At 41.8% G+C, this 27,601-nt stretch overlaps 1 protein-coding gene across 1 annotated transcript in view; it reads right to left on the bottom strand.

Moving 5' to 3' along the window:
* The window catches only part of LOC138961179 (E3 ubiquitin-protein ligase rnf213-alpha-like), a 34,567-nt gene extending 7,462 nt beyond the window's left edge, over positions 1 to 27,105 (bottom strand). The window contains exons 1-6 of the mRNA XM_070332778.1: positions 26,882 to 27,105; positions 26,166 to 26,337; positions 8,730 to 9,405; positions 6,607 to 7,232; positions 4,272 to 4,300; positions 2,843 to 3,001 (exon numbers count right to left, since the gene is read on the bottom strand). Coding sequence (XP_070188879.1) covers positions 2,843 to 3,001; positions 4,272 to 4,300; positions 6,607 to 7,232; positions 8,730 to 9,405; positions 26,166 to 26,337; positions 26,882 to 27,105 — 1,886 coding nt within the window. The remainder of the gene's footprint in view (positions 1 to 2,842; positions 3,002 to 4,271; positions 4,301 to 6,606; positions 7,233 to 8,729; positions 9,406 to 26,165; positions 26,338 to 26,881) is intronic.
* Between the last annotated feature and the right edge of the window lie 496 nt (positions 27,106 to 27,601).

The raw sequence follows: 27,601 nt of genomic DNA, 5'->3' as shown, positions 1-27,601 counted from the left end.
TATCCTTCTCACCATCTAGATAACACCGAGTCATTATCCTTGACGACACACAGGATTTTCGTATTCCCGACGCCCAAGGAAGTCGCCGCGGATTGCCACTTTGCTCGATTAGCGATTACTTTATTAGCTCTCTTCTCAAGAGTCGGCGCTTTTCTTTTTCTTTCGCGAATCTTCGTTTGTCAACAAGACAGTCGTCGTGACAAGATAGCGTGCAGAAAAAACCCAGATGTATCAGGATCTCGCGCGCGAGATTTCGTTTTTATTTCTTCTCGCGATAGTTGGAGGAGCGAGAGCCGCCATGTTGGGTTTTCGTCTGCTCGAAATATGCGCAAAAGTCGTAAATTATCCCACAAAGCTCGGTTGTAAGTCGCGTTGTGGGTCATTATCCTTGAGGATACACAGGATTTGCGCCTTCCCGACTCCTGAGGAAGTCGCCGCGGATTCTATCGTGCGCGAGATTTAGTTTTTTTTCCGTCTCGCGATAGTTCGAGGAGCAAGAGCCGCCATGTATTGTTTTCGTCTGCTCGACTACAAATGCGCGAAAGTCGTAATTCATCCCCAAAAGCTCGGTCGTAAGTCGTGTTTTGGGGTGAGTCGTTCACTGGGGGTTCATTATATAGTAGAATGCATCCGTGGTAGCAAAATCGGTCGTAAAAAGGGGGTGGTCGTAAACAGGGGGGTCGTTAAGGGGGAGTACTACTGTACAGTCATTCCTGTGTAAACGATTCACCATCTCAAGCTGGCCAGGTGAATGCAGGCCTACATGGGATGAATTCCTCCACTTGGACACATACCAAACCATCAACAGCCTTGGTGCTTAATTTTTATGCAGAGTGGGAATTTTTGATGAATTAATTTCTTAATGGATAATTGTGGTAATCTGTAACATTAATTCATCACAAAATGTAACTCTGCACATGTAACAAACAGTCACAATATTGACTGCTATTATGTGTCCAAGTTGAGGGATATGTTCTTATCCCATGTAAAAGTCTGGCCAGAACTGAGATGGTGAGCTGACCTGATTTTATGGCAAGGGCTTTGCCATTAAACAAGAGGGTTGAATGAGTCTGTGAACTGAGATTATTTTGAAAATGATGACCAATCAATTCTAGTATCCTTTTTACATTTAGTCAAGTTTTGACTAAATGTTTTAACGTAGAGGGGGGAATCGAGACGAGGGTCGTGGTGTATGTGCGTGTGTCTGTGTGTGTGTGTGTGGAGAGCGATTCAGACTAAACTACTGGACCGATCTTTATGAAATTTGACATGAGAGTTCCTGGGTATGAAATCCCCGAACGTTTTTTTCATTTTTTTGATAAATGTCTTTGATGACGTCATATCCGGCTTTTCGTGAAAGTTGAGGCGGCACTGTCACGCCCTCATTTTTCAACCAAACTGGTTGAAATTTTGGTCAAGTAATCTTCGACGAAGCCCGGACTTCGGTATTGCATTTCAGCTTGGTGGCTTAAAAATTAATTAATGACTTTGGTCATTAAAAATCTGAAAATTGTAAAAAAAAATAAAAATTTATTTAACGATCCAAATTTACGTTCATCTTATTCTCCATTATTTTCTCATTCCAAAAACATATAAATATGTTATATTTGGATTAAAAACAAGCTCTGAAAATTAAATATATCAAAATTATTATCAAAATTAAATTGTCGAAATCAATTTAAAAACACTTTCATCTTATTCCTTGTCGGTTCCCGATTCCAAAAACATATAGATATGATATGTTTGGATTAAAAACACGCTCAGAAAGTTAAAACAAAGAGAGGTACAGAAAAGCGTGCTATCCTTCTTAGCGCAACTACTACCCCGCTCTTCTTGTCAATTTCACTGCCTTTGCCATGAGCGGTGGACTGACGATGCTACGAGTATACGGTCTTGCTGAAAAATGGCATTGCGTTCAGTTTCATTCTGTGAGTTCGACAGCTACTTGACTAAATGTTGTATTTTCGTCTTACGCGACTTGTTTGAAAGTAAACTGCCTTTTTTTTTAAGGGTATAGAGTAAACAAATGACGTGGAACCAAAATAATATCTAATGTGAAAGTTGAAAATTTTCACGATGGAAAATAGGTCTTTCAGTTTATTTTATTTTTCATTTTAAAAATACAAATAACACAAACAAACAAACACTTTTAGTACTGCATCTGTCCAAGGTGATGCCAATGTGGTTTGAGTATTTTTGGTTTTTTTCTTTTACTGCTGCGTCTTTTATACTTTTACTCTACCCAGCTGTATATAGTCTCCACCACAACCTCTGTCAGTCTGCTTCTTTAAAATTTCCCTCACAAACGTTATGCTGTCAAGTTCTATGCTTTGCAGCATATTGTATCAAATTAAAAAAAACTAATTGGGACACCTACCTTAATTCAAAACATGACTTTTAAGTAAACGACATTCGTCAAACTGCAAATCAAATGCAGAAGATACCTAGTATCATGCAGTCATCAGTCTGCAGTTTAACTGCCTAGGCCAAAAAAAAAAATAGGTCTGTTTACGGTAACATAGGCCCAAAAAATAGGGTCGGTAGGTCGGGAATTTTTTTTTAATTTTTTTTTTCTCTCCAAAAAACCATATTTTTTACGTTATTTTGCCAAAAAAACTAGATTTTTTTTCTTTTTTTTTTCTTTCCCAAATGCCAAAAAAAAGTCTAGGGTCGCGCGAAAAAACTAGGGTCGGTCGGGTTACCGTAAACAGACCTATTTTTTTTGTTGGCCTTAACACACAAAAAGTACTGGTGCTAAATGCCAAACTCAGATTTCTTTTCTGATTAAATAAGCTCTGCACGGAAGACACTTCCGTTGTTCCCTCTTTGTTGGAATATATACCTGACAAATTTCATCTTGTGCCTCTCCTCTGCTGAACTGAAATTCCCCAAATGTGGATGTCCAATAGAAATGTATGCCTGGCAGGTCGCTGGATCCATTGTATCCCACATGTCAGAGATGATGACATGGAAGACAACAGACACCTTCTCCATACTGTTTCTGCAGATTGAAATACAACATGTACAACATGTACGTAAAGTTATGATGTTGCGCTATATAAATGCTCATTTATTATTATTATTATTATTATAATATGAAACTCACATCCTAATTACTCAATGTGGCAAAGCAGAATTGGAAGAAGACAAAACTAAACACTAAGGATGGAACAGATGAAATAATCCTAACAGCACACTGCTTTGGAAGTATCATTAAAGCTCTCATGTATTTATGACTATCCGGGGGTCGAGTGTTTTAAAAACAGGGCCAGCCAACACTGCACAAAAACTGTACCGAATTCTGTACAATGCAGGCAGCCTGCACGCTTTATGCACTCCGAATCCTTTAAAAGCTACCTTCTCAATTACTCATTATTTCATAAACACGTTTCCCACGCAACAACTGTAACAGGTAGAGAACCGGTACATCACCAAAGAAAACAAGGGATAGGAACATTACTGCCCACCATGAGCTACAGTACAATGATCCACGAGGCCAGCAGAGAAACTACTGTAGAAGTGATTTTTGGCTCACGTAAGTGTAGCCTATGCGATGCTAACTTTTGTCTGTCTGTGCGTGCGTGCGTGCGTGCGTGCGTGCGTGCGTATGTATGTATGTATGTATGTATGTATGTCTGTGGTAGAAACTTTAACATTTCGTCATTTGAAGACGTCACATTATGACGTAAGAGGGTTAGACGTCACGCGAAGGAATTACTGAAAGTCTCGGTCATTATTTTGAGCGGGCCGAGACTAGTTGGCTGTCGTGTCCTTGTAAGTAGGCTACATACAGATCTAGATCTAGTGTCTCGCTTTCTTGCACAGTGTCACCTATGCTTACTGTGTGTGTGTGTGTATGTGTGACGGAGTGATTGAGTTTGTGTTACTGTTTGTCGATTTCTTACGTGAGCCTTGAAGGCTTCGCCTCTTGTTTTAAGAGAATGTTGCAGAAATAAGCATCCCTTCACAATTTGAGGGAAATGTGAGAAGCAAAAGTGAGAAACTGGCAGAAAATGTGTGCCAATGAAGGGATGTCACTTGACTCAGGAACAGCTGTAGTATTTATGAGTTAAGTGCTATAATAACAAATTTAAATGTAAATGAAACTTGTCAATGTATCTTAAATTAAAACTCCCAGAAATCTAATGTATACATGTATCACACTGAAAAGATTGGTGTGGACAAGAAAAAGTATAAGTATATATGTTGAGTATAACATAGTGAAATACATGTATTGGCACCAAACCCTGAGAAAACCGTCTTATACTCACAACAATGCATTATTCCCTGCACCGTTTTGCTGTTTCAACAAAAACAAAGCAATCTGTGTTTACAAAATATGATAACAATAAAATGTACAGTTTAACATATTTATTAGTACACCACATATATGTACCAGCATATAGATATAGTTACATGCTGCCCAAATAAAATAACATCCTCATAGTGAAGTCAGTAGGCTTATGTGGTCTAATTTCACCACTTCTACCCATAATAATAATAAAAGACGATTTCCGGGAATAAATCTGTTTTTATGGGTTGTGGAAGATTAGTTTTTGTCTTGCTTTAATTCCATTGAAACACTGAGGTAAGCTGCATGTGACATTGTACGCCAATCACTAGGGAGCTGAGTGCCTGAACAGGAGGCCAGTGATCTGTGAGCTTGAGGGACACAATGAAATCCGCAATGCCGATAATCATCTTCAATGTGTGTACTTTAAAACTAAAAGTGTTATATATCGTAAAATCCCTAGCAAACGCCCAGTACCTAGCAAACGCCCATCCCCCACTTTTGGCCAAAAGTTATGCAGAGGGGTCCATACCTAGTGTACGCCCAACCGTTTTTTTACAAATTTGCTTTAAGACAGTCGGCCTCCTTTATCTACGATTTGTGCACACTGTTCGATGGTTCGCCTTTTTTTCTGGGGGGGGGGGGGGGGGGGGGGGGAGGAATAAAGACCTACAACGCGAGGCGATAAAATTGGCAGGTGCTTTTAATGTGCAAGGCTTTGTAGCATCAGACATGTGGCTCAAGCGCTGGAAACTGCGCCACACGGTTTCTTCTCGACGAGGAACCACTGCCAGCCAAGGGGTCCCTGCCGACTTCGAAGATCAACTTCTTCAATTCCGTCGAAATATTCTGCGACTTCGTCATCGCCATGACTGCCATCTGTCCAATATAATGAACATGGACCACACGATGATTCGGGTCGGGTTCACCAAACCTTTTAAAGATGACATCAGAGACAGCTGGGTTGAGTGGATGAGAGAAGCAAGACCACCGACAGCTGCTGGCAACCTCAAGCAGCCTAGAATGCATGACGTCATCAACTGGGTCAGCAAGGCATGGGAGAACATACGACCTGAAACGATCATTACGTCCTTTCTCAGGTGCGCAATTTCAAACGCCATGGACGGTTCCCAAGATGATAAAATACTTGAGTGGTTTCCAGATGAAATCGGCGCTATCCTGCCTCGCGATCACGGCAATGGAGATGCTCCAGAAGAAGCTGAGAGTGGAGACGACAGTGAAGACGATGATGTTGACTTCGAAGGACTAGAATGAGCCCAGTATCATCAACCCTACCAGATCTCCAAACAAGAGAAGAAACTGTGTTTGTGCTGACGTTATTCTGAGAATTAGAAGAATCAAGGTCACTTGTGTTCTTCTTCTTTTTTTTCTATCACAGAACTTTGATCTTTATTTGTGTAAACAAACGGTGTGTTTATTTTTCATTAAAATTGCATAAATCACTTGGTTGTATCACTTTTTTTCTCTCGTGAAAATGTGATGACACTTTATCTTGCAAAGGGGTGTATACCTAGCAAACGCCCACCCCCTACTTTTACCCGAAATCTGTGCGGAAGGGGGGTGGGCGTTTGCTAGGGATTTTACGGTAATATTGAACGGACAGTGCAGAAAGTTCAGATCAAAGCTAATTTTCATTGGGATATCAGTCGTTGGCATGATTTGATGGGCCTATCATGTCACATGCAGCTTGACTCAGTTTTTCCAAGGAAAAGCAACTCTTTCACCAGTACCCATGCAACTTGACCGATTTATTTCCTAACGTCTACAATTGGTGTCCCTACAATGTGCGTTGCTTCTCTGGTTACATAAAATTGGCGTCACTGTTTGGTTTTCATCACTACCATAAACAAGTGTGAACCAGTTAAGGAGAGCGACGTTACCTTTTGCGCGAAAGATGGTGGTTGAAATTGTTCAAGCAAAATTGATGGATTATCTCCATAATTTGAAATTTGCCGTCCGGAATCCAGAAGGAAAACTGGTACAGGAAAACAGAAGGGACACACACTGTGGGAATGCCAATTGTGTGAACACCAATTACAGGTAGAAGAGGTCAAATAAGACCCTAACAGTGCAATAGTAGACTTCAGGTAGCATTGCAACCTTTGCACAGGAAGGCCTTGTTATTGCATATATAAAACAGTACGCCTCATTACAGAAAAGATGAATGATGCGTTCAAAACTCAAGACAGAAAGTTCATATCAAGGCAGGAATAGAATTAAAATAAACTTGGAAAACTCCTACACATTCAGAAGTCTATAACTTACAGTTATTGAATTAAAGGGAAAATAGTTACCCCTGCTTTTGTTTTTGATGCTGCCTGTGCGTAGCTTTTCTTTGCATCTGGCTGTTTGGGTTTAGTTTGTTCACCAGCAGACTGATCCCCTTTCGTTTTCGGCTCTGTGCTTTTGTTACCACCTTTTCCTCCTTGTTTTTGACCGACACCACTTTGGGAGCTGTTTTTCTGCTCTTTCTCTGCCATCTCTTTGTTGGCCTTGCCTTTTCCTGCAGCAGCATTTTTGCACTGTCCTTCTCCTTTGCTTTGTGCTTTTTTATCCTCAACATGTTTTTCTTTGGTTCCTGTTTTGGTTGCACTGTCCAACTCTGCTTTTAAAGGGTGATCTACAGGAGTACCAGTTGTTTCCTCGATGATCTCTGCCTGATTTGGATTGCTTGCATTCTCCTTGTCTTCTGCTTCATTTCCAGTCTTCTCTTCAGTTTTTGCAGCATACACACGAATGCCATCTGAGGTTGGTTTCGAGTCAGAGTCACTGGTGCTTCTAGATCTTTCCTTGGATTGGTCACATGACTGGCTGAATGAAGGGTCATTGTTCAGAGGAAGCTTGGTCTGAGAAATCGTTATGATTTCCTTTTCCACCATGGGTTGGTTTGCATACTCAGCAAAGTGGCTTTCCCATTCACCTGCAACAATAAAATAATGACAGAAAATAAATAAACAAGAATGTATTAAAGTGATGATAAGCACTGCATTTAATAAACAAGTCACATGAAGCAAAATTAACACATTTAGTCAATCAGTCGAACTCACAGAATGAAACTGAACGCACTGCACCGCTGATCGCTTGAAGTCACAAACCAGTATAGTGCAGTAGCATATAGAAATAAACAGGAAAGTGTGCCTTTTTATATTCTTTTTCACTGTTTGAGCTTATTTTGTATCCAAACATAACATATCTATATGTTTTTGGATTCAGAAATGATAAAGAATAAGACAAAATTGTTTTTGGATCAATCTCTAATTTGTTTTATTTTAATCACAATTTTTTGGAGATTTTGAATGATCAAACTCATTGATTCATTTTTAAGCTTCCATGATGAAATGCAATCCCATAGTCTGAACTTCGTTGAAGATTGCTTGACCAAAATGTCAATCAATTTCAGTATATAATGACGTCACCACAGTGTGGCCTCAACTTTTGCAAAAAATCCGGATATGACGCCATCAAAGACATTTATCGAAAAAATCATTGATATCAGCTGCACAAACTGACATGCCAAATTTCATAAAAATCTGCCGGGCTGTTTTCAAGGAATCACTAAGCACACACACACACATACATGTACACCATCACCCTCGTCTCGATTCCCAGTCTATGCTAAAACATTTAGTCAAAACTTGACTAAATGTAAAAATGACAATTGGGGACACATGAGTGTGATCAGGCGACATGCGTGGACCTTATGAAATACACTTCCCTCTAATAGGCTGCTATATTGCTATTTCATATGTTACGTGGATTTCCATTGGTCGATTGGGCAAAACTGAGCTCAGTGCAAAAGTGATATCGACGACATTTCCGTCGATATCAGTTTTGATATCGACGACCTCTTTATTGCTTCCCCACTTCAAAAACAAAAACACCTAAATTTAAAAACAAACCAATATATATATATGAAAATGTAATTATCCCAGAATTTAGTTGAGCAAGTGACTAAAGACTTTTTGAAAGGAAAGACATTTTAAAATACTGAAAAGTACAAGAAAAGAGTGAACAAAAATAAATAATTATCAGAGGGAGGGATATGGAACAGCCAAAACTGAGACAAATACTTTTGTAATTTCTTTACAGTACATACAAAATGTCCAGAGAATTAGTAATATATCTAACATTGACTGACTGTGTGACGATATCTTCTGCTATTGGTCTGTTGAGACAGTGATATCAAAATCGAGACCACTGTCTCAACAGACCATAGCAGAAGATATCATCACACAGTCCGTCAATATTGGGTAATATTTTATTTTTGTTGTTTGTTTTGAGTAATCCCAACATTGACTATAAGTTAGGAGGGTGTTTCATCTTAAAGGTGCAGAGCACTTCAGAGCACCATTGAAACAATGGTTTGTCTTTATATACTCCCTTTAACTTGGTGACTAATAAACAGTGCCATACAAACCTTCCTCAACAGCACACTGCTGTGAGTGTTGGTGCCACTCGCCACCACTTGATCCCTCAACTTCCATCGGGTGTTCAGAGCAAGGCACTGGTGCTGAAACCTCATCATTATGTACTTTACAAGGAAGCTCTGTTTCATCATTAACATCTGTTTCAGCATTCACTGCAGCAGTACCAGGTGTGCTCGTCTCATCTTCTGGTCTTTCTGTATTGAACAATGTTGTTTCCGTTTTCACTACCTGACACAGTGGCTGATCTGAGAGTTGCCCATTTGCACTGTCTGAGATTTTTTCAGCGCCAGGTATCTTTACATCAGGATTCACATCCCTCTTGACTGCGCTATTCTGATTTCCCTGTTCAGACACATCTTGTTCTCCTGGTTTTGTGCCGCAGAGTGGACAAAAATTCAGTCCTGGAATGAGTTCATATTCACAAAGAGAGCCATCATCATTCTTCCCTTTGCAGATGTCGGGTTGAATAGCGAACTGGTTTGGGTCAATCCTGGTCCCACAAGTGGAACAAAACTTGGCTCCAAACTCAAGGGCCTTCCCACAAGACAAACAGGTAAAAGTATGGTTTTTCTCTCTTCTTGTTCCACAATCTGGACAAAACGTCACATCGGGTGTTAATGTCCGGCCACACTCGTGACCATCAACTTGCCCTTGGCACTTCATTCTCTGAAATGAGAAATTAATCAATCTGTCTAAAAAACACCTCAATCTTGGCTTGTGAAGAGCAAGAATTTCCAATAATTAATACATTAAAAAAGATTGTAACAGGTGCAGTATTTTGCAGACCAGACACCACTCGGATCATTCTACTTTTAAACAAAGTACACAAATACAATTACTACTTATATTTGAAGCATTGCTATATCACAATCACCTGCAATAACAAAATACCTTCGCAACAAGTCAGTCATTTGCACTATTCATGCAACTGCATGTATACCAGTCCAAACCAGACTTTGCTTATAGTTATACTACCTCAAAGTCTACTCATCAAAACTGAAAGTAGCATAAGTTCTATGGCAGTTACAGCTAGGTTTCAGTTTCATGGTACAGTACAACATAGTTCTGCAAAACAAAAGTGAAACTAATTATATAAATGAAAACCAAAAGTACAATCTAGAGATAAGTATACCTGAATCGTGCCTACCTGAATTTTGAATAAGAATCTATTTAAGATCAACCAACCCTCTCCCCAAAACACTTGTCAGACCATTCTGTTTATCTGCTGTCCCATCGTACACATTTTGAAAAAGAAATTAATCTGTTGCAAGAATAAATCAAGATTTATTTACTGCTATTTTAACGTCAGAGCGCAAGATAGAGTAGCTAACACAGTAACAGATCTTTTTTTTTTTTTTTTTTTTTTTTTTGGGGGGGGGGCTTTCAATACCAACAATTTAATTAACACGTACTAAAAACTACTAAACTAAGACCTGGCACCGTACATACCTGTTAGACAAATTCATGACCCAAAATTAGTTTTTACAAAAATCATTCCACGGAAGTCTATCAGGAGGGCAGCTGGCACCAACCGCCGCCATGTTTAATCTATCTCTGATGCTGTGGTGTTTATACAGTTTATAAGAGCACTTCCGTGTTACACGTCTCAGTTCGAGGTGAAAAAACAACACTGACAACAATAGCAACCCTTTTTCAGCAGGAATTGTAAATTATATGCAGAGGTATCACTCGCGGTCGACCACTTACCTCAACCCATCCCGTCGCCTCCGTCGAACAACCAGACGGGAGTTCCCCGGACTGCTTTTTCCTTGCTACTTTCGGTTCCCTCCATTCCCGCGAAAGCAGAATCAATATTCATCCGCCGCTGACAACTTGGCACGAGCACAGGCCCCAAACACAACCTGGCGGTAGTATCGGCTTTCCATAGGCCTGTGCATATTTGAGACCTTCTGGTACTTGAATGTTCCCTTTAATTTCAAAAACTGTACATGTATTGCTCTTTCTTCATCTCAAAATCGATTCAAGGCAATCAGACCACTGTGATTTTGCGAGTGAACTAATTTTTACCTGCTTGGTATGTCACCTTTACAATCATGTGACTACTTCAGTACTAACAGCATTTACGGTCCTCGGCAGGGCCTCACCGTCAGCTGTATCACTTTTTTTTTCGACTCCCGTAAACAGTAAAATTAATTCCTTTCCAACGCATATTTCAAGTTACACGTGCAAACGACGGATATCAACTGAATTACAAGTCACTCCCCCGAAATCGGCGTATGCTGCCTGAATGGCGGGGTAAAAACGGTCATACACGTACAAATCCACTTGTACTAAAAACAATGATGAGTGAACGTGGGAGTCTAAGCCCATGAACGACTGAAGAAGAAGAAGAACTGAGTTTCACGTAGTTATCTGGTGACTTCAGTAGTGCGTGAGGTTTGATAGAGGGAAAGGTTTTCTGTGAAATTTAGTAGTCTTGACTGATGAACTCAGTTGAGACTAAATAGCCTAATATAGGCTAACTTGAGCGCTCACAAAACTGAAATACTGACTTCATTTGAAAACTGAATGAAAAGGGTCAGCTCACCAAAGAGCGGTTTATCGCAAAAATACAAGCCTCTGAACAAAACAGTTTGAAAACAGATAAGAAAAAACCAAATACAAATCAAATGTGCCTCAAATGTTCCGCCGGGAACAAGACTGTTGAACATTAGGCCACTGTCAGAGTATTTGGCGCCTGTGGCGTAAAAAGTGCGAGACGTCTTTGGTGTGTGTACGTGTGCGTCCGCGAGAAAGAGATCATGGTAAAAAAATGAAAAAACATCATGATCATGAACTTCTTATCGCAACAAACAGCGAATTAGCACACAAACACACACACACACACACACACACACACACACAAACAACTTGTACAATAAAAGAGAAACTCGGTGCATAGCAGGATGGGTGCATAGCTGTGCGAAAATGCTGAGTTGAATAAGAATTAAAACGGCCAGTCGCGTCAGCGAAATTAGTACATTTAATTCAATCTGTCAAACTGACAGAATGGTAGGGCCTACTGTACGCACTCCATTGCAGGAAGACCATGCATGCTTCGCTGATAACCCGCGTCCGAGACTAAAAGCGTTGACACAATGATATCAGTGATTCACTGGCATGAAAAAACGTATCTGATCGCTTGAAGTGACAAGCCAGTATAGCGTTTTTCTGTAGTCTTTTTTTTTTATTTTTTTTTTAACTTTCTGAGCTTTTATTTTTTTTAATTTTTATTTTTTTTTAAATTTTTTTAGGAGATCAGACATTGTTAATCACACATGTGCGTGCGTTTTTTAAAAATTTTATATCGGAAGGTTTTTTTTCTTATTTTTTTAATTTTTATTATCATTTTAATTCTTATTAAGTTATTATTGTTTTCCTTCAGTCTCACTCTTTCTCTCAGCTTCACACTCAATGGACAGTAAACAGATCATGGACAATTTTTATTTTTTTTTATTTTTTATTTTTTTTATTTACATTTACCCTCTCTCTCTCTCTCTTTCTCTCTTTCTCACACTTGTCCACACAACATCTCTCTCTCTCTCTCTCTTTCTCACACTTGTCCACACAACATCTCTCTCTCTCTCTCTTTCTCACACTTGTCCACACAACATCTCTCTCTCTCTCTCTCACTCTCTCTCTCTCTCTCTTTCTCACACTTGTCCACACAACATCTCTCTCTCTCTCTCTCTCTCTCTCTCTCTCTCTCTCTCTCTTTCTCACACCTCACACTTGTCCACACAACATCTCTCTCTCTCTCTCTCTCTCTCTCTCTCTCTCTCTCTCTCTCTCTTTCTCACACTTGTCCACACAACATCTCTCTCTCTCTCTCTCTCTCTCTCTCTCTTTCTCACACTTGTCCACACAACATCTCTCTCTCTCTCTCTCTCTCTCTCTCTCTCTCTCTCTCTCTCTCTCTTTCTCACACCTCACACTTGTCCACACAACATCTCTCTCTCTCTCTCTCTCTCTCTCTCTCTCTCTCTTTCTCACACTTGTCCACACAACATCTCTCTCTCTCTCTCTCCCTCTCACTCTCTCTCTCTCTCTCTCACTCTCTCTCTCTCTCTCACTCACTCCCTAGTCTGTCTTTCTCTGCATCCACTTTCTTTCTCTTCGACTTGTCTGTTTTTTCTGAATTTTGTTCTTCGGATTCTTCTGTCTTCTTCTTTGTGCTTCTTTTTTGTTTTGTCTCTCTCTCTCTCTCTCTCTCTCTCTCTCTCTCTCTCTCTCTCTCTCTCTCTCTCTCTCTCTCGCTCGCGCTCGCTCTCCCTCTCTCTCTCTCTCGCTCTCCCTCTCTCTCTCTCCCTCTCTCTCTCTCCCTCTCTCTCTCTCTCTCTCTCTCTCTCTCCTCTCCCCCATACTCTGTCGGTCTCTCTCTCCCCCTCTCTCCCATAGTCTGCCAATCTCTCTCTCTCTCTCTCTCTCTCTCTCTCTCTCTCTCTCTCTCTCTCTCTCTCTCTCTCTCTCTCTCTCTCTCTCCCTCTCTCTCTCACTGTCTCCTCTCGTTCTATCTTCTCTCTCTCCACTTACTATTTTTTTTATACATTTTGTCCTATATTTTCTTCCGTCATCATTTCTCCTTTTGTTACCTAACGTTTCTTTATTTCAATTTCACAGATAGCAACATATATGCGAGTCACAAGTCAATTATTTTTCTTAAACTTAACTCTTTTTTTAAAAATACATCCGATCTCTAAAGGGGTACCGTATCTATAAATACGTATGCACATTTTTGCAATCAAGATCAGCAAATTGACATAGTTTGCTTCTGCGGATGAAATAGAATTCCTAACTTTCTGAGCTTGTTTTCAATCCAAACATAAAGTATTTATTATGTTTTTGGAATCAGGAAATGGTAAAGAATAAAATCAAATCTTTTTTTTAGACGATTAGGTTTTAATTTTAAATAGAATTTTTAGATTTTTAATGACCAAACTTTTTCATTAATTCAGTGTAAGCTTCTGAGTTGAAATAGAATACCAGTCGAAGATTATAATGTAAGTTGACCAATAATTCAATAAATTTGAGTAAACAATGACATCACCACTGTGCGGCATCAACTTTTTGCAAAAAGTCGAATATAAGATTATTAAAAACATTCAAAAATGGAAAACAAGAAGGGCAAAGCCCATACGACTCACATGCTTGACCTTTACATGACCTTGACCTTCAGCTAAACCTAGCAATGACATCATACACTAAGAACTGCTTTACACATTTTTCCTACCAAAATACATGTAACCTTGACCCAAGGTCAAGGTCATCCAAGGTCATGCAACACAAAGCTGTTAATTCAAGACATAGGAAGTACAATGGTGCTTATTGGCTCTTTCTACCATGAGATATGGTCACTTTTAGTGGTTCACTACCTTATTTTGGTCACATTTCATAAGGGTCAAAGTGACCTTGACCTTGATCATATGTGACCAAATGTGTCTCATGATGAAAGCATAACATGTGCCCCACATAATTTTTAAATTTGAAACAGTTATCTTCCATAGTTCAGGGTCAAGGTCACTTCAAAATATGTATACAATCCAACTTTGAAGAGCTCCTGTGACCTTGACCTTGAAGCAAGGTAAACCAAACTGGTATCAAAAGATGGGGCTTACTTTGCCCTATATATCATATATAGGTGAGGTATTAAATCTCAAAAACTTCAGAGAAAATGGGAAAAATGTGAAAAATAGCTGTTTTTAGACAACATTTATGGCCCCTGCGACCTTGACCTTGAAGCAAGGTCAAGATGCTATGTATGTTTTTTGGGGCCTTGTCATCATACACCATCTTGCCAAATTTGGTACTGATAGACTGAATAGTGTCCAAGAAATATCCAACGTTAAAGTTTTCCGGACGGACGGACGGACCCACGGACGCCGGGACGGACGGACGGACGACTCGGGTGAGTACATAGACTCACTTTTGCTTCGCATGTGAGTCAAAAATGGGCGGGGATATTTTTGTTTGTTTGCTTAACGCCCAGCCGACCACGAAAGCCGAAGGGCCATATCAGGGCGGTGCTGCTTTGCCACATAATTATAACGTGCGCCACACTGTGACACAAGACAGACTGAACATGTCTCACCCAGTCACATTATTCTGACACCGGACCAACCAGTCCTAGCACTAACACCATAATGCCAAACGCCAGGCGGAGCAGCCACTAGATTGCCAATTTTAAAGTCTTAGGTATGACCCGGCCGGGGTTCGAACCCACGACCTCCCAATCACTAGGCCAACCGTGCCGGTTAGGGCGGGGATATCATCTGGGAGAACTTAGATGTTAAGTTTCATAAGGATCTGCCCAGTAGTTTGTTTTTTACATTTAGTCAAGTTTTGACTAAATGTTTTAACGTAGAGGGGGGAATCGAGACGAGGGTCGTGGTGTATGTGCGTGTGTCTGTCTGTGTGTGTGTGTGTGTGTGTGTAGAGCGATTCAGACTAAACTACTGGACCGATCTTTATGAAATTTGACATGAGAGTTCCTGGGTATGAAATCCCCGAACTTTTTTTTCATTTTTTTGATAAATGTCTTTGATGACGTCATATCCGGCCTTTCGTGAAAGTTGAGGCGGCACTGTCACGCCCTCATTTTTCAACCAAATTGGTTGACATTTTGGTCAAGTAATCTTCGACGAAGCCCGGACTTCGGTATTGCATTTCAGCTTGGTGGCTTAAAAATTAATTAATGACTTTGGTCATTAAAAATCTGAAAATTGTAAAAACAAATAAAAATTTATAAAACGATCCAAATTTACGTTCATCTTATTCTCCATCATTTTCTGATTCCAAAAACATATAAATATGTTATATTTAGATTAAAAACAAGCTCTGAAAATTAAATATATAAAAATTATTATCAAAATTAAATTGTCGAAATCAATTTAAAAACACTTTCATCTTATTCCTTGTCGGTTCCTGATTCCAAAAACATATAGATATGATATGTTTGGATTAAAAACACGCTCAGAAAGTTAAAACAATGTTGTATTTTCGCCTTACGCGACTTGTTTTTAATTGCTGTACACACACAAATACCCTCGGCTCGATTCCCGGTCTTTGTTAAAACATTTCATTAGAATTGACTAAATGTAAAATGGGGTAAAGGTAGGCAGGCGGTGGGGGGGGGGGGGGGGGGGGCTTGCATAAGAGAGTAGGTAACTGCCAAATCAGTACAGGGGCGGGGATGTAGCTCAGTCGGTAGCGCGCTGGATTTGTATGTATCCAGTTGGCCGCTGTCAGCGTGAGTTCGTCCCCACGTTCGACGAGAGATTTATTTCTCCGAGAGTCAACTTTATGTGCAGACTCTCCTCGTTGTCCGAACACCCCCGTGTGTACACCAAGCACAAGACCAAGTGCGCACGAAAAAGATCCTGTAATCCATGTCAGAGTTCGGTGGGTTATAGAAACACGAAAATACCCAGCATGCTTCCTCCGAAAGCGGCGTATGGCTGCCTAAATGAAAAGTAATGAACCAAATAAAATACATAGATCTACTTCAGAAAGGTCATTTTTTCCCCCGCATAATTATAGTATCGCTAATGACAATGTACCTACATTTTTTCGTCGGTGAAAGTAAACATTTCCCCTGTACTCATCCCTGCAAACAACCCAAATATTTTGTACGTCTGCTATTGCCAACTTCGAGACAAAAAGAGACTTCTGCGCAGGAGAGTGCTTAACACGGTCAAAGAGAAACAAGTCAGGTTGTTCTTAAATCAAATAAAACAGGAAGAGTTGTTTCCCATAACAATGTTCGGCCTTTTCCGGAAGCATTATTGATGACGTTAGATTCGTGTATTTCCGTAATGAATAAGAGTGATTGCTCTTCTCAAATTAATTCTCGTTTTGCCGAAGATGACGTAACAAGTATGTAATTATTCGAGTGTTTCCGCTGAATTTAAGAGTTACTTCCCTTAGCTAATTAATTCCCGCTTTTCACGGACATGACGTAAGAGCTACGCAATCCTTCGGCAATTTCCGTAGAAGTAAGAGTGACTTCCCTTGATAAATTAATTCTCGTTTTTTTCCGATTATGACGTAAAGTTGTTATTGACACTCGGCAGTTTCCGTAATTTTTAAGGGAAGTAACACACACGTTTTTTGGCAGAGGTTATCGTTCTTTCTTACAAAACAGGGGACTTAAATCAGTTTATTGTTGGACTTGTTTTTCTGTTATTTCCCTTTGACCATGGATTTGTATGGGTTCGAGGAGCGGTTTTTGGTTTAAGGTTTTCAAGATCAAAAAACAAGAAAGGTAGGTTGTTGGAACGTTTGTTATTGACAAAACATTCACAAATATATCGACCCAACGGTCTTTTAAGTGCATACAAATAACAAATTTGTTATTTTGTCAATAACAAACGTTCCAACAACCTACCTTTCTTGTTTTTTTATTCTGAATTTTGGAACGTTGGCAATCTCTTTGTTTTTGGATAAGGTTTTCAAGGTTTTAGCTACGAACAATCCCATTTACTTTATTCTGAGGACAAGCCCGTGTATGCACTCAAAATAACAACACAAACAGTTTATTGATTAAATTATTGTTGCATGTTGACAGATGTTTAAAACTATGCCGACTGTGTGTGTGTATGTGTGACGGAGTGATTGAGTTTGTGTTACTGTTTGTTGATTTCTGACGTGAGCCTTGAAGGCTTCGCCTCTTGTTTACTTTGGTTGCAAGAACAGTGCAAGTTCTGTCACGGAAGTTATTTTGTGTTTGTTATTAGGTGTATTTAGATATTTTTCAAACCAAACTATTACTCTTTGAGCTCAGAAGTCCTACTTTTTGACGTATTGGCATGTTTATTCAAGATCAGCTGGACGAGCCATTGTTATCAGGAAACTAAATGAAATTTAGATTTTATGTGAAAAATTAAATAATTATCAAAATGATATCAACAGATTATTAAAAAAATGAAACTGGAAAAAAAGTTATTCATGACGATTGTGTGCTGGGTTTGGCATGAAATTATGTAAAACGGTTAGCTTTCATCCACCAAAACTTCTTTCCGGTCTGTTTTTTCTTTTAATTCCTTATTACTGTTAACAAGAACATTTCAAGAGCTTCAATTTGATATACAACATGTGATAATTACCTGAAGAAATGAGCATAAAACTTAAACATTTGTTGGCCATACCCTTATTTCATTGTTTTCAGCATGAAATACCGTGAACTGGTTAGAGTTAAGTTAACAAAATACACAATTAAGTCACACATTCAACCACACGCACAATGAGAGTGCACACAGGCACAGCAAACACTGTCATCTTAATTAAGCAACAAAAGAAAACAGAACACACTAACAAACAAAAACCACATCTTCATCAATTAGAGCACTTATCGACAGGAATAGCCTCCTTTATGCTTGTTTTGCCAGTTAAAAAACCCAGAAGCAAAGACAGCTGCAACAAACAGTATTGAAGCAAAAATCAAACGAGCAAACAAACAAAACCAACAGCAAAAGTACCACAACAAAATACAACGAAACACGTAAATCATCTAACTAAACATGCTCATAATAACACTAACAAACTTAGCCATCTTAACCAACTTATTTTTGAATGTTACATTCATTAAAGCATTATATTTTATAACATTTGCATGATGCTGAAAATAATTTCCAATACATTTTTTTCGTTCCTTCATGATGCTATCATAATTGACAATTGAACAAAAAGTGAAATTCATCTCCTTTCTCACCACTTCCACACAGCTTACATACTCGTTCATCCCTCGGGATGTTCAAAAAACGTTCCAGGTGAATGGGCAACTTATGATTACTTAACCTAAATTGTTATAATGTTTCTCTCAGGGACCCAGTCAAACACATCGAATATTTTTCAAAACAAAACTCATTCTTATACAAACAATGATTATAACAAACGCTATTGCTGGCATTCCATTCCAGCATTGCAAATATTGGTCTTGCAATCTTTGTTAAAAACATTTAGTGTAAACGGCTGGACAAACCACAAATCTGAAAACCCTAACTGATTTAAAGGTATTGTCATATTTGTATTTTCAAAACATAATTGAAATTTTGTTTGCGTTGCGACCAGTAGAATTCTAAGAGACTCCAGTGAGCGAAACAAATTGTGAGGGGATGGATGAATGTTATTTGATTAAACGACCCACAATGATGTGCTTGGCAAATCACACACACACACACACACACACACACACACACACACAATAACATAATTCTATGAATAGCAGAGGAATAGCTAAGTTCTGTCAAAGTTCAGTGAAAGGGCTACTTTATTTCTTTAAATAAATTTCTGCTTGTGCATGATATTTCAACAGGGAAGACAAATTTGACAAACATTAACAAAATCCAGAACAAGATATTCTGCCAACATTCCAAAATTCAGAATTAAAAAAACAAGAAGGTCTTTTAACTTTTAAAGATGTAACGTTTTGTTTTGTCTATAATAAACGTTCCAATGGGCGGTTCTGGTGAGGTTATGCCCCCTCTTTCTTTCGGCTGGTAACTGGCGCCACCTCGCGGCAAGATCACACGAGAAAGGAAAAAAACTCAGTTGCATTGGTCCCAAATAGCGTATCGGTTTGGTAACAGTTCGTGTGTCGGAGAGAGAGAGAAAGAGAGAACTGAAGAGAGAGAGAGCCAGAGAGAGAGAGAGAGAAAGAGAGAGAGAGCCAGAGAGAGAAAGAGAGAGAGAGTCAGAGAGAGAGAGAGAGAGAAAGAGAGAGAGAGCCAGAGAGAGAGAGCCAGAGAGAGAGAGAAAGAGAGAGAGAGAGCCAGAGAGAGAGAGAAAGAGAGAGAGAGCCAGAGAGAAAGAGAGAGAGAGAGCCAGAGAGAGATCGAGAGCCAGAGAGAGAGAGATATTGAAAGGGGCGGGGTCAGTAACATTATGAAACTCCTTCAGTCTTTTCTTCACCATTCTCCTTCCTCCAACTAAGTCACAACAGAGACTATACTGCTTCTTGGATGCTACTTATCTATGTGGAGACGTAAACACATTATTTTAAGGAATGTAGGCCTATGGTTAAAATAAAGCGAAACCCCCTTCAAAAACCTCCGGCTTATGCTGATGATCCATTTTCTCGACATATCTGTTATCATTTGCTAACAGTCAGCATATTAGAAATAACTCATACTGTACGTTTGACAATATATATCTGCTCACCAACACTTGCACTAATTCTGCTTTTCTTTCGAGTCAACAGTTACAATGTTAAATTAAACAAAAAACACACACACAAAAACACACACTCTTTTCGTTGGTACCAGAGTTGAAATGGAAGATGTAAGACACATTTTCTCAAGGAAATCAGTGTCGGTGTCCTGTGCCTATATATGCGTGTCCGTGTTATGAGCCTGTGTGATTACATATCATATGTGGATATCATTCCAAACACGAACGCAAAAGTTGTCAGTCTGGCGGCTACAATTATCAGAGTGACCAAAAAATGTCAGCTTCTTGCAAGTGAAGCAAATTCGTCATGAAATTCGATTTCATCCCAAAATTCGATTCATCCGAAAACGCGCACAGTCAGTTCTGCCGGATCCCGGGCCTTGGGGCTCCGTATCCGACTTGTCGGTTTCCGAGCCACTCCGACATCACAGGTACGTATGTTTTAACAGCAATATAAGTATGTGCGTGCGTGCGTGCGTTCGAGCAAGAGTCAAACTCGGAAACAGATTTCAAACGAAACGGTTTGTGAACCAAAAAGTAAAATCAAAACACCAATAATTGTTTTACATACAGTGGAATCTCACAACATGGTGAGAATGGTGATTAAATCTGTCTGCGGCATGCTTTGAAACAATGCTTGGCTTGGAGTGTGCCAGACTGGTGTGTTTAGATTTTGGGCCAGTATGTCTTAAAATGACTGAAATTCATCTTCTGCCAGTGACAGCATCAAACCTTTTGGTACTTTCCTCGGGTGGTGTAATTGAAAATGTGTATTTTACTTTATAACTCTTGATCAAGTATGTTAATAGTAATAATTAATACACGAACAAGCTTTTGCTCTACTGACTTGAGGTAGTGTAAATGTGTCTCAATCCCTTCAAAAGTTGTCTCTGGCAGGTTTGCCTCGTTTCAGTAGCTTTTATATGTGCCTCTCTGTGTGTATTTGGGCAACTCAGTTGAGTTTATCAGTTTTAATTCGCCACCAGTCGCATGGACATGTAAAGTTGTTTCCTTTGTTGCATTAGTAAATGTTTTAACATAGATTGGGAATCAAGACGAGTGTGGTGGTGGTTGTGGTGTGTCTGCATCTGCATCTGCATGGGTAACGCCGGCAGAATCCAGAACTTCCTTTGGCTTAGTACCAGGGGAACTGGGGAGAGCACTAATTAGGGTTCGTACTGCCTTCTAATAAGGCAGCACGAAAACTGTCAACTGATGTTTTCTTGGCAGTCTCTTCTTCCAGGTTGTTCCAGTCAGCTGTTGTTCTTGGGAAGAAGGAGAACTCATACTGGGCGGTTTGAGCTATTGTTGGAACATAACTCAGCCATGCAGTTTGGTCACACTGTTCTTGGTCTGGTACATAGATATCAATACACATCTATGGTCTGGTAGTCTTGGTATCGTTGTGTCGGTTTGATACGTCTCTTTCCAGTAGCCTCCTTGGTCATGAAATTGGTTGCATGTAGTGCGGCTGGCATCAGATCTTTTGCTACTTTGAAGAAGAAGATCAGTCGCTGCTGCCGCCTTCTTTTCTGGAGGGTTGGGAGACAAAGGTCGCTCAGCATCTTGGTAACACAGCCGGGGGTGCTGTCCCTGTAGTTATGTGTGTGTAAAGAGCGATTCCCAGAAAACGACTGGAGCGATCATCATTAAACTTCATATGCGAGTTCCTGGGTATGATATCCCCAGACAGTTTTTTTTTCATGTTTGGTATAAATGTCTTTAATGGCGTCATATCCGGCTTTTAGCTAAAGTTGAGGCGGCACTGCCACGCCCTCATTTTTTGACATCAAATGAAATTTCGGCCATGCAATCTTCTACAAAAACCGGACTATGGAATTGTATTTCAGCTTGGAAGTTTAAATAATTAATTATGAGTTTTGTCATTAAAAATCTAAACAATTTTATAAAAATTAAAGTGTTAGAATAGGGGGGGGGGGGTATGATGTAATGTAATTTGTGATAATGTATGGGGGTTAAGATGTAATGTATATGCATGATGATGTATTCTGTGTCGATTGTGAATGTATGGTGGGGTGGGGGGGTACGATTTAATTTAATGAACGATGATGTACTTGGTGTTTGATAGTGTATGATTGTTTGTTAGTTGTAGATATAGTGCGATGTCTGATGTTGTAATGTTTGTGCGTGTGTTATAATGCAATATGTTATGATGTATGATGATGTATTCGGTGCATGATAGTGGAGGTATGCTTGTTAGTTGTAGATCTAGTACGATGTTTGAGGTTGTAATGTTTGTGCGGGTGTTATAATGCAATATGTAGCCGTATGAGGGTTCCAGTGTGTGAGTTGTACATGGCCGGGTGCTAGAGTGCTGCATGAAGGAGTAAGTGCATGTGGAGCTGTATGACTGGGTGAATTGTGGGTTGCGTACGTCCGAGGGGCACATGTAGCCTGTGTGTATGAAGTAGTGGGTATGTTGCGTAAGGGTGTGCTGATATTGAACTTCAGTTGTGTTTTGTAAATGTCTATGTATCAGTGTATCATGTCTTGCCACACACATGCCAAATTTCCTTGTATTGATGAGGACAATAAAACTTCTTGTATCTTGTATCTTGTATCAATCCAAAAACGATTTCATCTTACTCTTTATAATTTCCTGATTCCAAAAGCATAGATATGTTATGTTTGGATTAATTAATCAGTTTGGTAATAAAAAATCTAAAAATTCTAATTAAAATCAAAATTTTAGTAATCGATCGAAACATGATTTCTTCTTACCCTTTATATTTCCCCCCGATTCCCAAAACATATAGATTTGTTACGTTTGGATTAAAAACAAGCTCAGAAGAATAAAGAAAAGTGAGCTTTCTTGTGACGTGCTGTACGCTACTGCGCTATACTGGCTTGTCATTTCAAGTGAACACGTTTTCCACATGAATACGTCTGGTTTGCGGTTATCGTCAAAGTATATTGTCTGCAGTGCGCTCAGTATCATTCTGTGAGTTTGACAGATTGACTAAATGTATAAATTTTGCTCCATGTGACTTGTTTCTGTTCATGTCACAGCAGTGTGCGTTCCAGATGAGTTGGTATATCGTGAACCAGATCATGTTCGATAACTATCGGCTGTGATAGATTTTGCTCTGCATGTCAAGTTGATGCATCCTGATGGAGAAAATCCGTTTTGTTGTTTCCCTTTTCACCGGTGGTCCCATATTGTAGTGGCTGGCATGCAGTTAACTATGTATGTGTGTGTGAAAATATTTCATCCAAGACATACTTTTAGACGAAAGTGAAAAGCGAAACACTTAGTTCGTTTTGGGGAATGCACACGAACAGGGAAACGGCGGAACAGCGAAACGGGAAGTCACCCTCGATCCTCTTTCCCTTTTGGCCTTCAGTCCCCCTCTGCTCCTCGCCTTCCCCACCCTCTACTCGATCAGTGCTCTCTTCCTTGGCCAGTTTTCTGATGTCCATCGATATCAAACCAATATTTGCATGTGTTTTCTGTACTGACGTTGGTTATATACAAAATCCCCCCCCCCCCCCCCCCCCCCCCCCACACACACACATTTTTGTTTGTTAACTGTAACCATTTCTGGTGGTCAAGTCACTAATGATTCAGTGATCATCTTTGTTCCATCACAATTTATTGATTTATTCATTGTGTGGTCGCCCTTTATATACAGGTGGAAGTTGTTGAATTCAACCCCATTAGTGTGCATGAGAGGACCTGTCTAATTCTTTAACATCATAATTGTGCTAATTGGAAAATATCCTAGATAAATTTTCATTTAATTAATATACTTACCCGAATCACATTAGCATTGAGTCACCTGAGATGCTTATCACTGAAAAACGCTTACCCGGCTAAAAATTTTAAAGGGAAGCAACCCCATCACCAAAACGAAAGTGAAAGTAGCTTGGTAATGGGCCAGCACACTGGGAGTTACCTCCCATACGGGTGTGTGCCACGTCACTTCCTCTAGGAACACGTGCCTATTCTCATACGGCTTTAAAAATCTTAAAACCATACGCGGGGCAGGTGGGAGGGAATACAGTATGTGATTCGGGTAAGTATATTAATTAAATGAAAATTTATCTAGGAAATTTTCCATTAAATAACATATTCTTACTCCGAATCACATTAGCAGATAACATCAACAAGGCGGTGGGCTAGAAATGAATCAAAACTCACCATCAAGTTCTGGACAGGAACTGACCTGCTGCTATGAGAGCTGGAAGGCCTCTGGAGCCATCCTGTCGAAGAGCCGAGACGTCCCGAAGATAAAAGTTTATGAAAACATCTTCAGAACGCCAAAACGCAATTGTCAGCACCTCCTCTAGACATCTGGAGCGCAGTACTGCCAGAGAGGATGCCCACACCCTCATTTCATGGGCTCGGGCCGAGTCAAGTGGCAAGGAGGGCATGACCCCCCCCCCCTCTTTGTGCGACTCCACTCATAAGCTTGCTTAATGAGCGAGGACACCCACCAGGCCAACGATACCTTCGACAAATCTTACTCGCGCCTAGAAAAGGGCGAGATAAACAGCAACTTCTGAGAACTAGACCGAAACGGCTGAGTCCGGGCTAAGTACAGACGAAGAGCCCTCACAGGGCAATTGACCGAATCAAGGTCATCCGGGGCCAACGCGCTGATCAGAGCCTTGACTCTAACCAGCGGAGAGGCCTGCCCCGGAGATTGATTCTTGGCCAGGAAATCGGGCCGGAAACGCAAAGATGCGGAACCGTCCGACTAAAAGGAGATATCTCCAGGCTGACCCGACAGGGCGTGGACCTCGCTACCCCGTCGGGCCGTTGCCAACAAAAGAAGAACCAGCGCTTTGCGAGTGACATTGAACAGAATGGCCTCGCTCAAAGGCTCAAAATCCGCAGAACGTAGGAATTCCAGGATTAAAAACAAGTCCCACTTGGGAGCGGGCAAACGAGCTTTCGCTTCCTTCAAGAGCAGCCCTTTTAATGACTGCAGCTATAACGCCCCCGACTCGAACAGACCGACCGATCTGCTTAAGAGTCGCCGAGATAGCGAAGCGCCGGACCCTCAACGAGGAGCCTGAGGCGCCCTGCGAAGACATGAAAGAGAGGCGGTTGGCGACCTGAATAGAGCGCGGAGCCACCGAACTCACCCCTGTAGCTGAACACCAGGCAGTCCATGCCTTCCAGTGGGAAGCATAAACTGACGAGGTGGACGCTCTATGCGAGCGAGCCACCAAGTCCAGACGGATGGAAGCCATCAGGAGAGGCAAAGTGGAGCAAATCTGAGCTTGGAGCTTGTGCACCCTTCTCTGAGAAGGCTGGACAGTCCACGCGACCGTGTCGAAAGACATCCCCAGATAAGTGAATGTCTGTGACGGGGTCAGCTCCGACTTTCCCTGGTTGATCGAGAACCCCAACAAGTTGGATTCTCGAAGAACCATCAGGGTATCTTGCGAACAGCCGCTCTGGGACTGGTTCATGATGAATCAGTCGTCCAGATAAACCCGCAGGCGGATACCCTAGGACCTCACCAGTGCACAGACCTGTCTCACCACCATGGTGAAAATCCATGGTGCGAGGGACAGCCCGAAAGGGAGTGCGCGAAACTGGTAGATCTGATCTCCCCACCGGAAACAAAGCCATTTCCGGTCGGCCGGATGCATAAGAATGAAAGTATGCGTCCGTGAGATCGATCGAGGTCACCCAGTCTCCTGGGCGGAGAGAGTCTCGGACCGAGGCTGGCGTCTCCATCTTGTCTTTTATCTCACTCAAGAAAGTGTTGAGGAGAGATAAATCCAACACGGGACGCCGTCCTCCTGACGCTTTGGGAACGGCGAAAAGACGCCCTAAAATCCCAGGGAGCTATGGACCCGAACTCTCTCCACCGCGCCCTTCTGCTCCAGGGAGGCAATTTCCGACTGCAAGACGGAACATGCTTCCTGCGAGAAGATGGGCTTGAACCGCGGTGGCACTCGGGTAAGAGGCGCCTTTTCCTCCCGCCAGAGCAGGCGGAAGCCCGATCTCACCACTCCCACAATCCATTGGCTGTCTACTACCAACATCCAACGAGAAAGCACACGGGAGGGGCCTCCCGCCATCACCAAGGTGGAAGGCGGGAGGGGGGTGAGATCGGGAGCGCTTCATTGGGGGTGTGGCTTACTCCCAGAGCCGCCGCACCCCCTCCCCGATGCCGTCCTCTTCTTCCTGCCACGAGCGACCGGCAGAGCCTGCCGCTTCTGAGCTGGCTTGAGGTTCGACATGTCTGAGCCTGCTTTTGCTTAGAAGGCTTAGACTGTTTCACCCCCTGCAGAGTGAAGTCGAGGAACTGACTGTCCTTGTTCGACTGAATCTCCTTCTGTCTGGCATCCATTGCCAGAGAACAGAAGCGAGATTCCTCTGAGACCGGGGAGACTCTCAAGGTCTCCCTAGTAGCCAGCTCCGTGAACTGGGACTGCGAGAGGAAGAGATCCCTCCTACAGAGGACCGCTTGGGTGTACTGTAGAGAGGAAAGACGCAATTGTTCCTCATCGACCTCGGCCAAGGCGGTAAAAAAGCGCAGAGACATCGTCCGCATTTTGTTCTTCACTGAGAGTGAAAGGAACCAGCGAATCGATCAATGCCCGATACAGAGTCCGAACAAGAGTCTCCGCAACGGAGGACAGTTCGATCTGCCGACGTCCAACCTCCTCAGCAGAGAGGAGGGAAGCCTCAGAAACCGGCAGAACCAGATCAAGCTTGATCGGTTTAGCCAGAAGAGGCAGCAATTCCCGGGGAACCGGAAGGGTAGCCCTAGGGAGTGCAAAAGACGCCAGCCAGCTCTGGCTCTGAGTGGGCAAGCTAAGCTTCCTATTGCCCGTAGGCACAAAGGAAGAGGCTTGAGAAGCCGACGCCACCCACTGCTGAGCTGATTCCGGAACTGGACCAAAAGGAAGCAGTAACGGAACAGGCACTGGCCGAATACCACTCCCCGCATGTGCTGGACGAACCAGCGAATGCGAAAGTTGGTAAGCCACTGACGGAGACTCGGCGAACCGGAAGGAAGAAACATCTTCCTGTGCCGGCCGGAAGTCCGCCATGGCCGAAGGATCGAACGGAGCGGAAGAGTCCGCAGCCACCACCCCTTCGGGGAAAAAACGAGACGCTACTTCCGCCGCGATGTCAAGAACAGACTTGAGCTTCGACGGAAACACGCCCCGAGACTCCTCGTTGACCACTGATGGAGCATCAGAATAGTCACACATGGAACCATGACCAAAACCACCAGTTCCGGAAGCAGAAGCATGCCCTGGCAAACCGGAAACCGGAATGCCTGTGCACGAACATTATCCTGCAACCCAGAACCTTGTGAAGGTAAGGGTAGGCAGGACGACCATCCGTAAAAACCGGAGCTGGATGAGCTGACGTCACTCCCCCATCCGAGTGGAGTGATGCCTGCTCAAGCCTAGGCACTAAATGGCCGGAAGGCGTACGCTGGAATCCACCCTCTGATATCCGGAAGGAAGCACCAGAAGAGGAAGCAGCGTGTCCGGCCGAAACCGGAAGTGTAGTCGACGAAACCGCGCAATGCGGAATTGAAGGCTGCACTGGTTGACTTCGTGATCCGGAAGGACCGGAAGTCAGTGAAAACTCCATACTGCCGCAGCCGCCGTAGCGTGCCTGCGTGGACGGATCATCACCTCCGGCGAGTGCCGGTAGTGCAGCCGACAGAACCGCGCAATGCGGAAGCGAAGGCTGCAC

This window comes from Littorina saxatilis, linkage group LG3 (genome assembly GCF_037325665.1).
Source record: "Littorina saxatilis isolate snail1 linkage group LG3, US_GU_Lsax_2.0, whole genome shotgun sequence".
NCBI classification, from domain to species: domain Eukaryota; kingdom Metazoa; phylum Mollusca; class Gastropoda; order Littorinimorpha; family Littorinidae; genus Littorina; species Littorina saxatilis.
The sequence above is the reverse complement of the archived record's forward strand: the minus strand, read 5'-3'. Positions and strand labels throughout refer to the sequence as shown.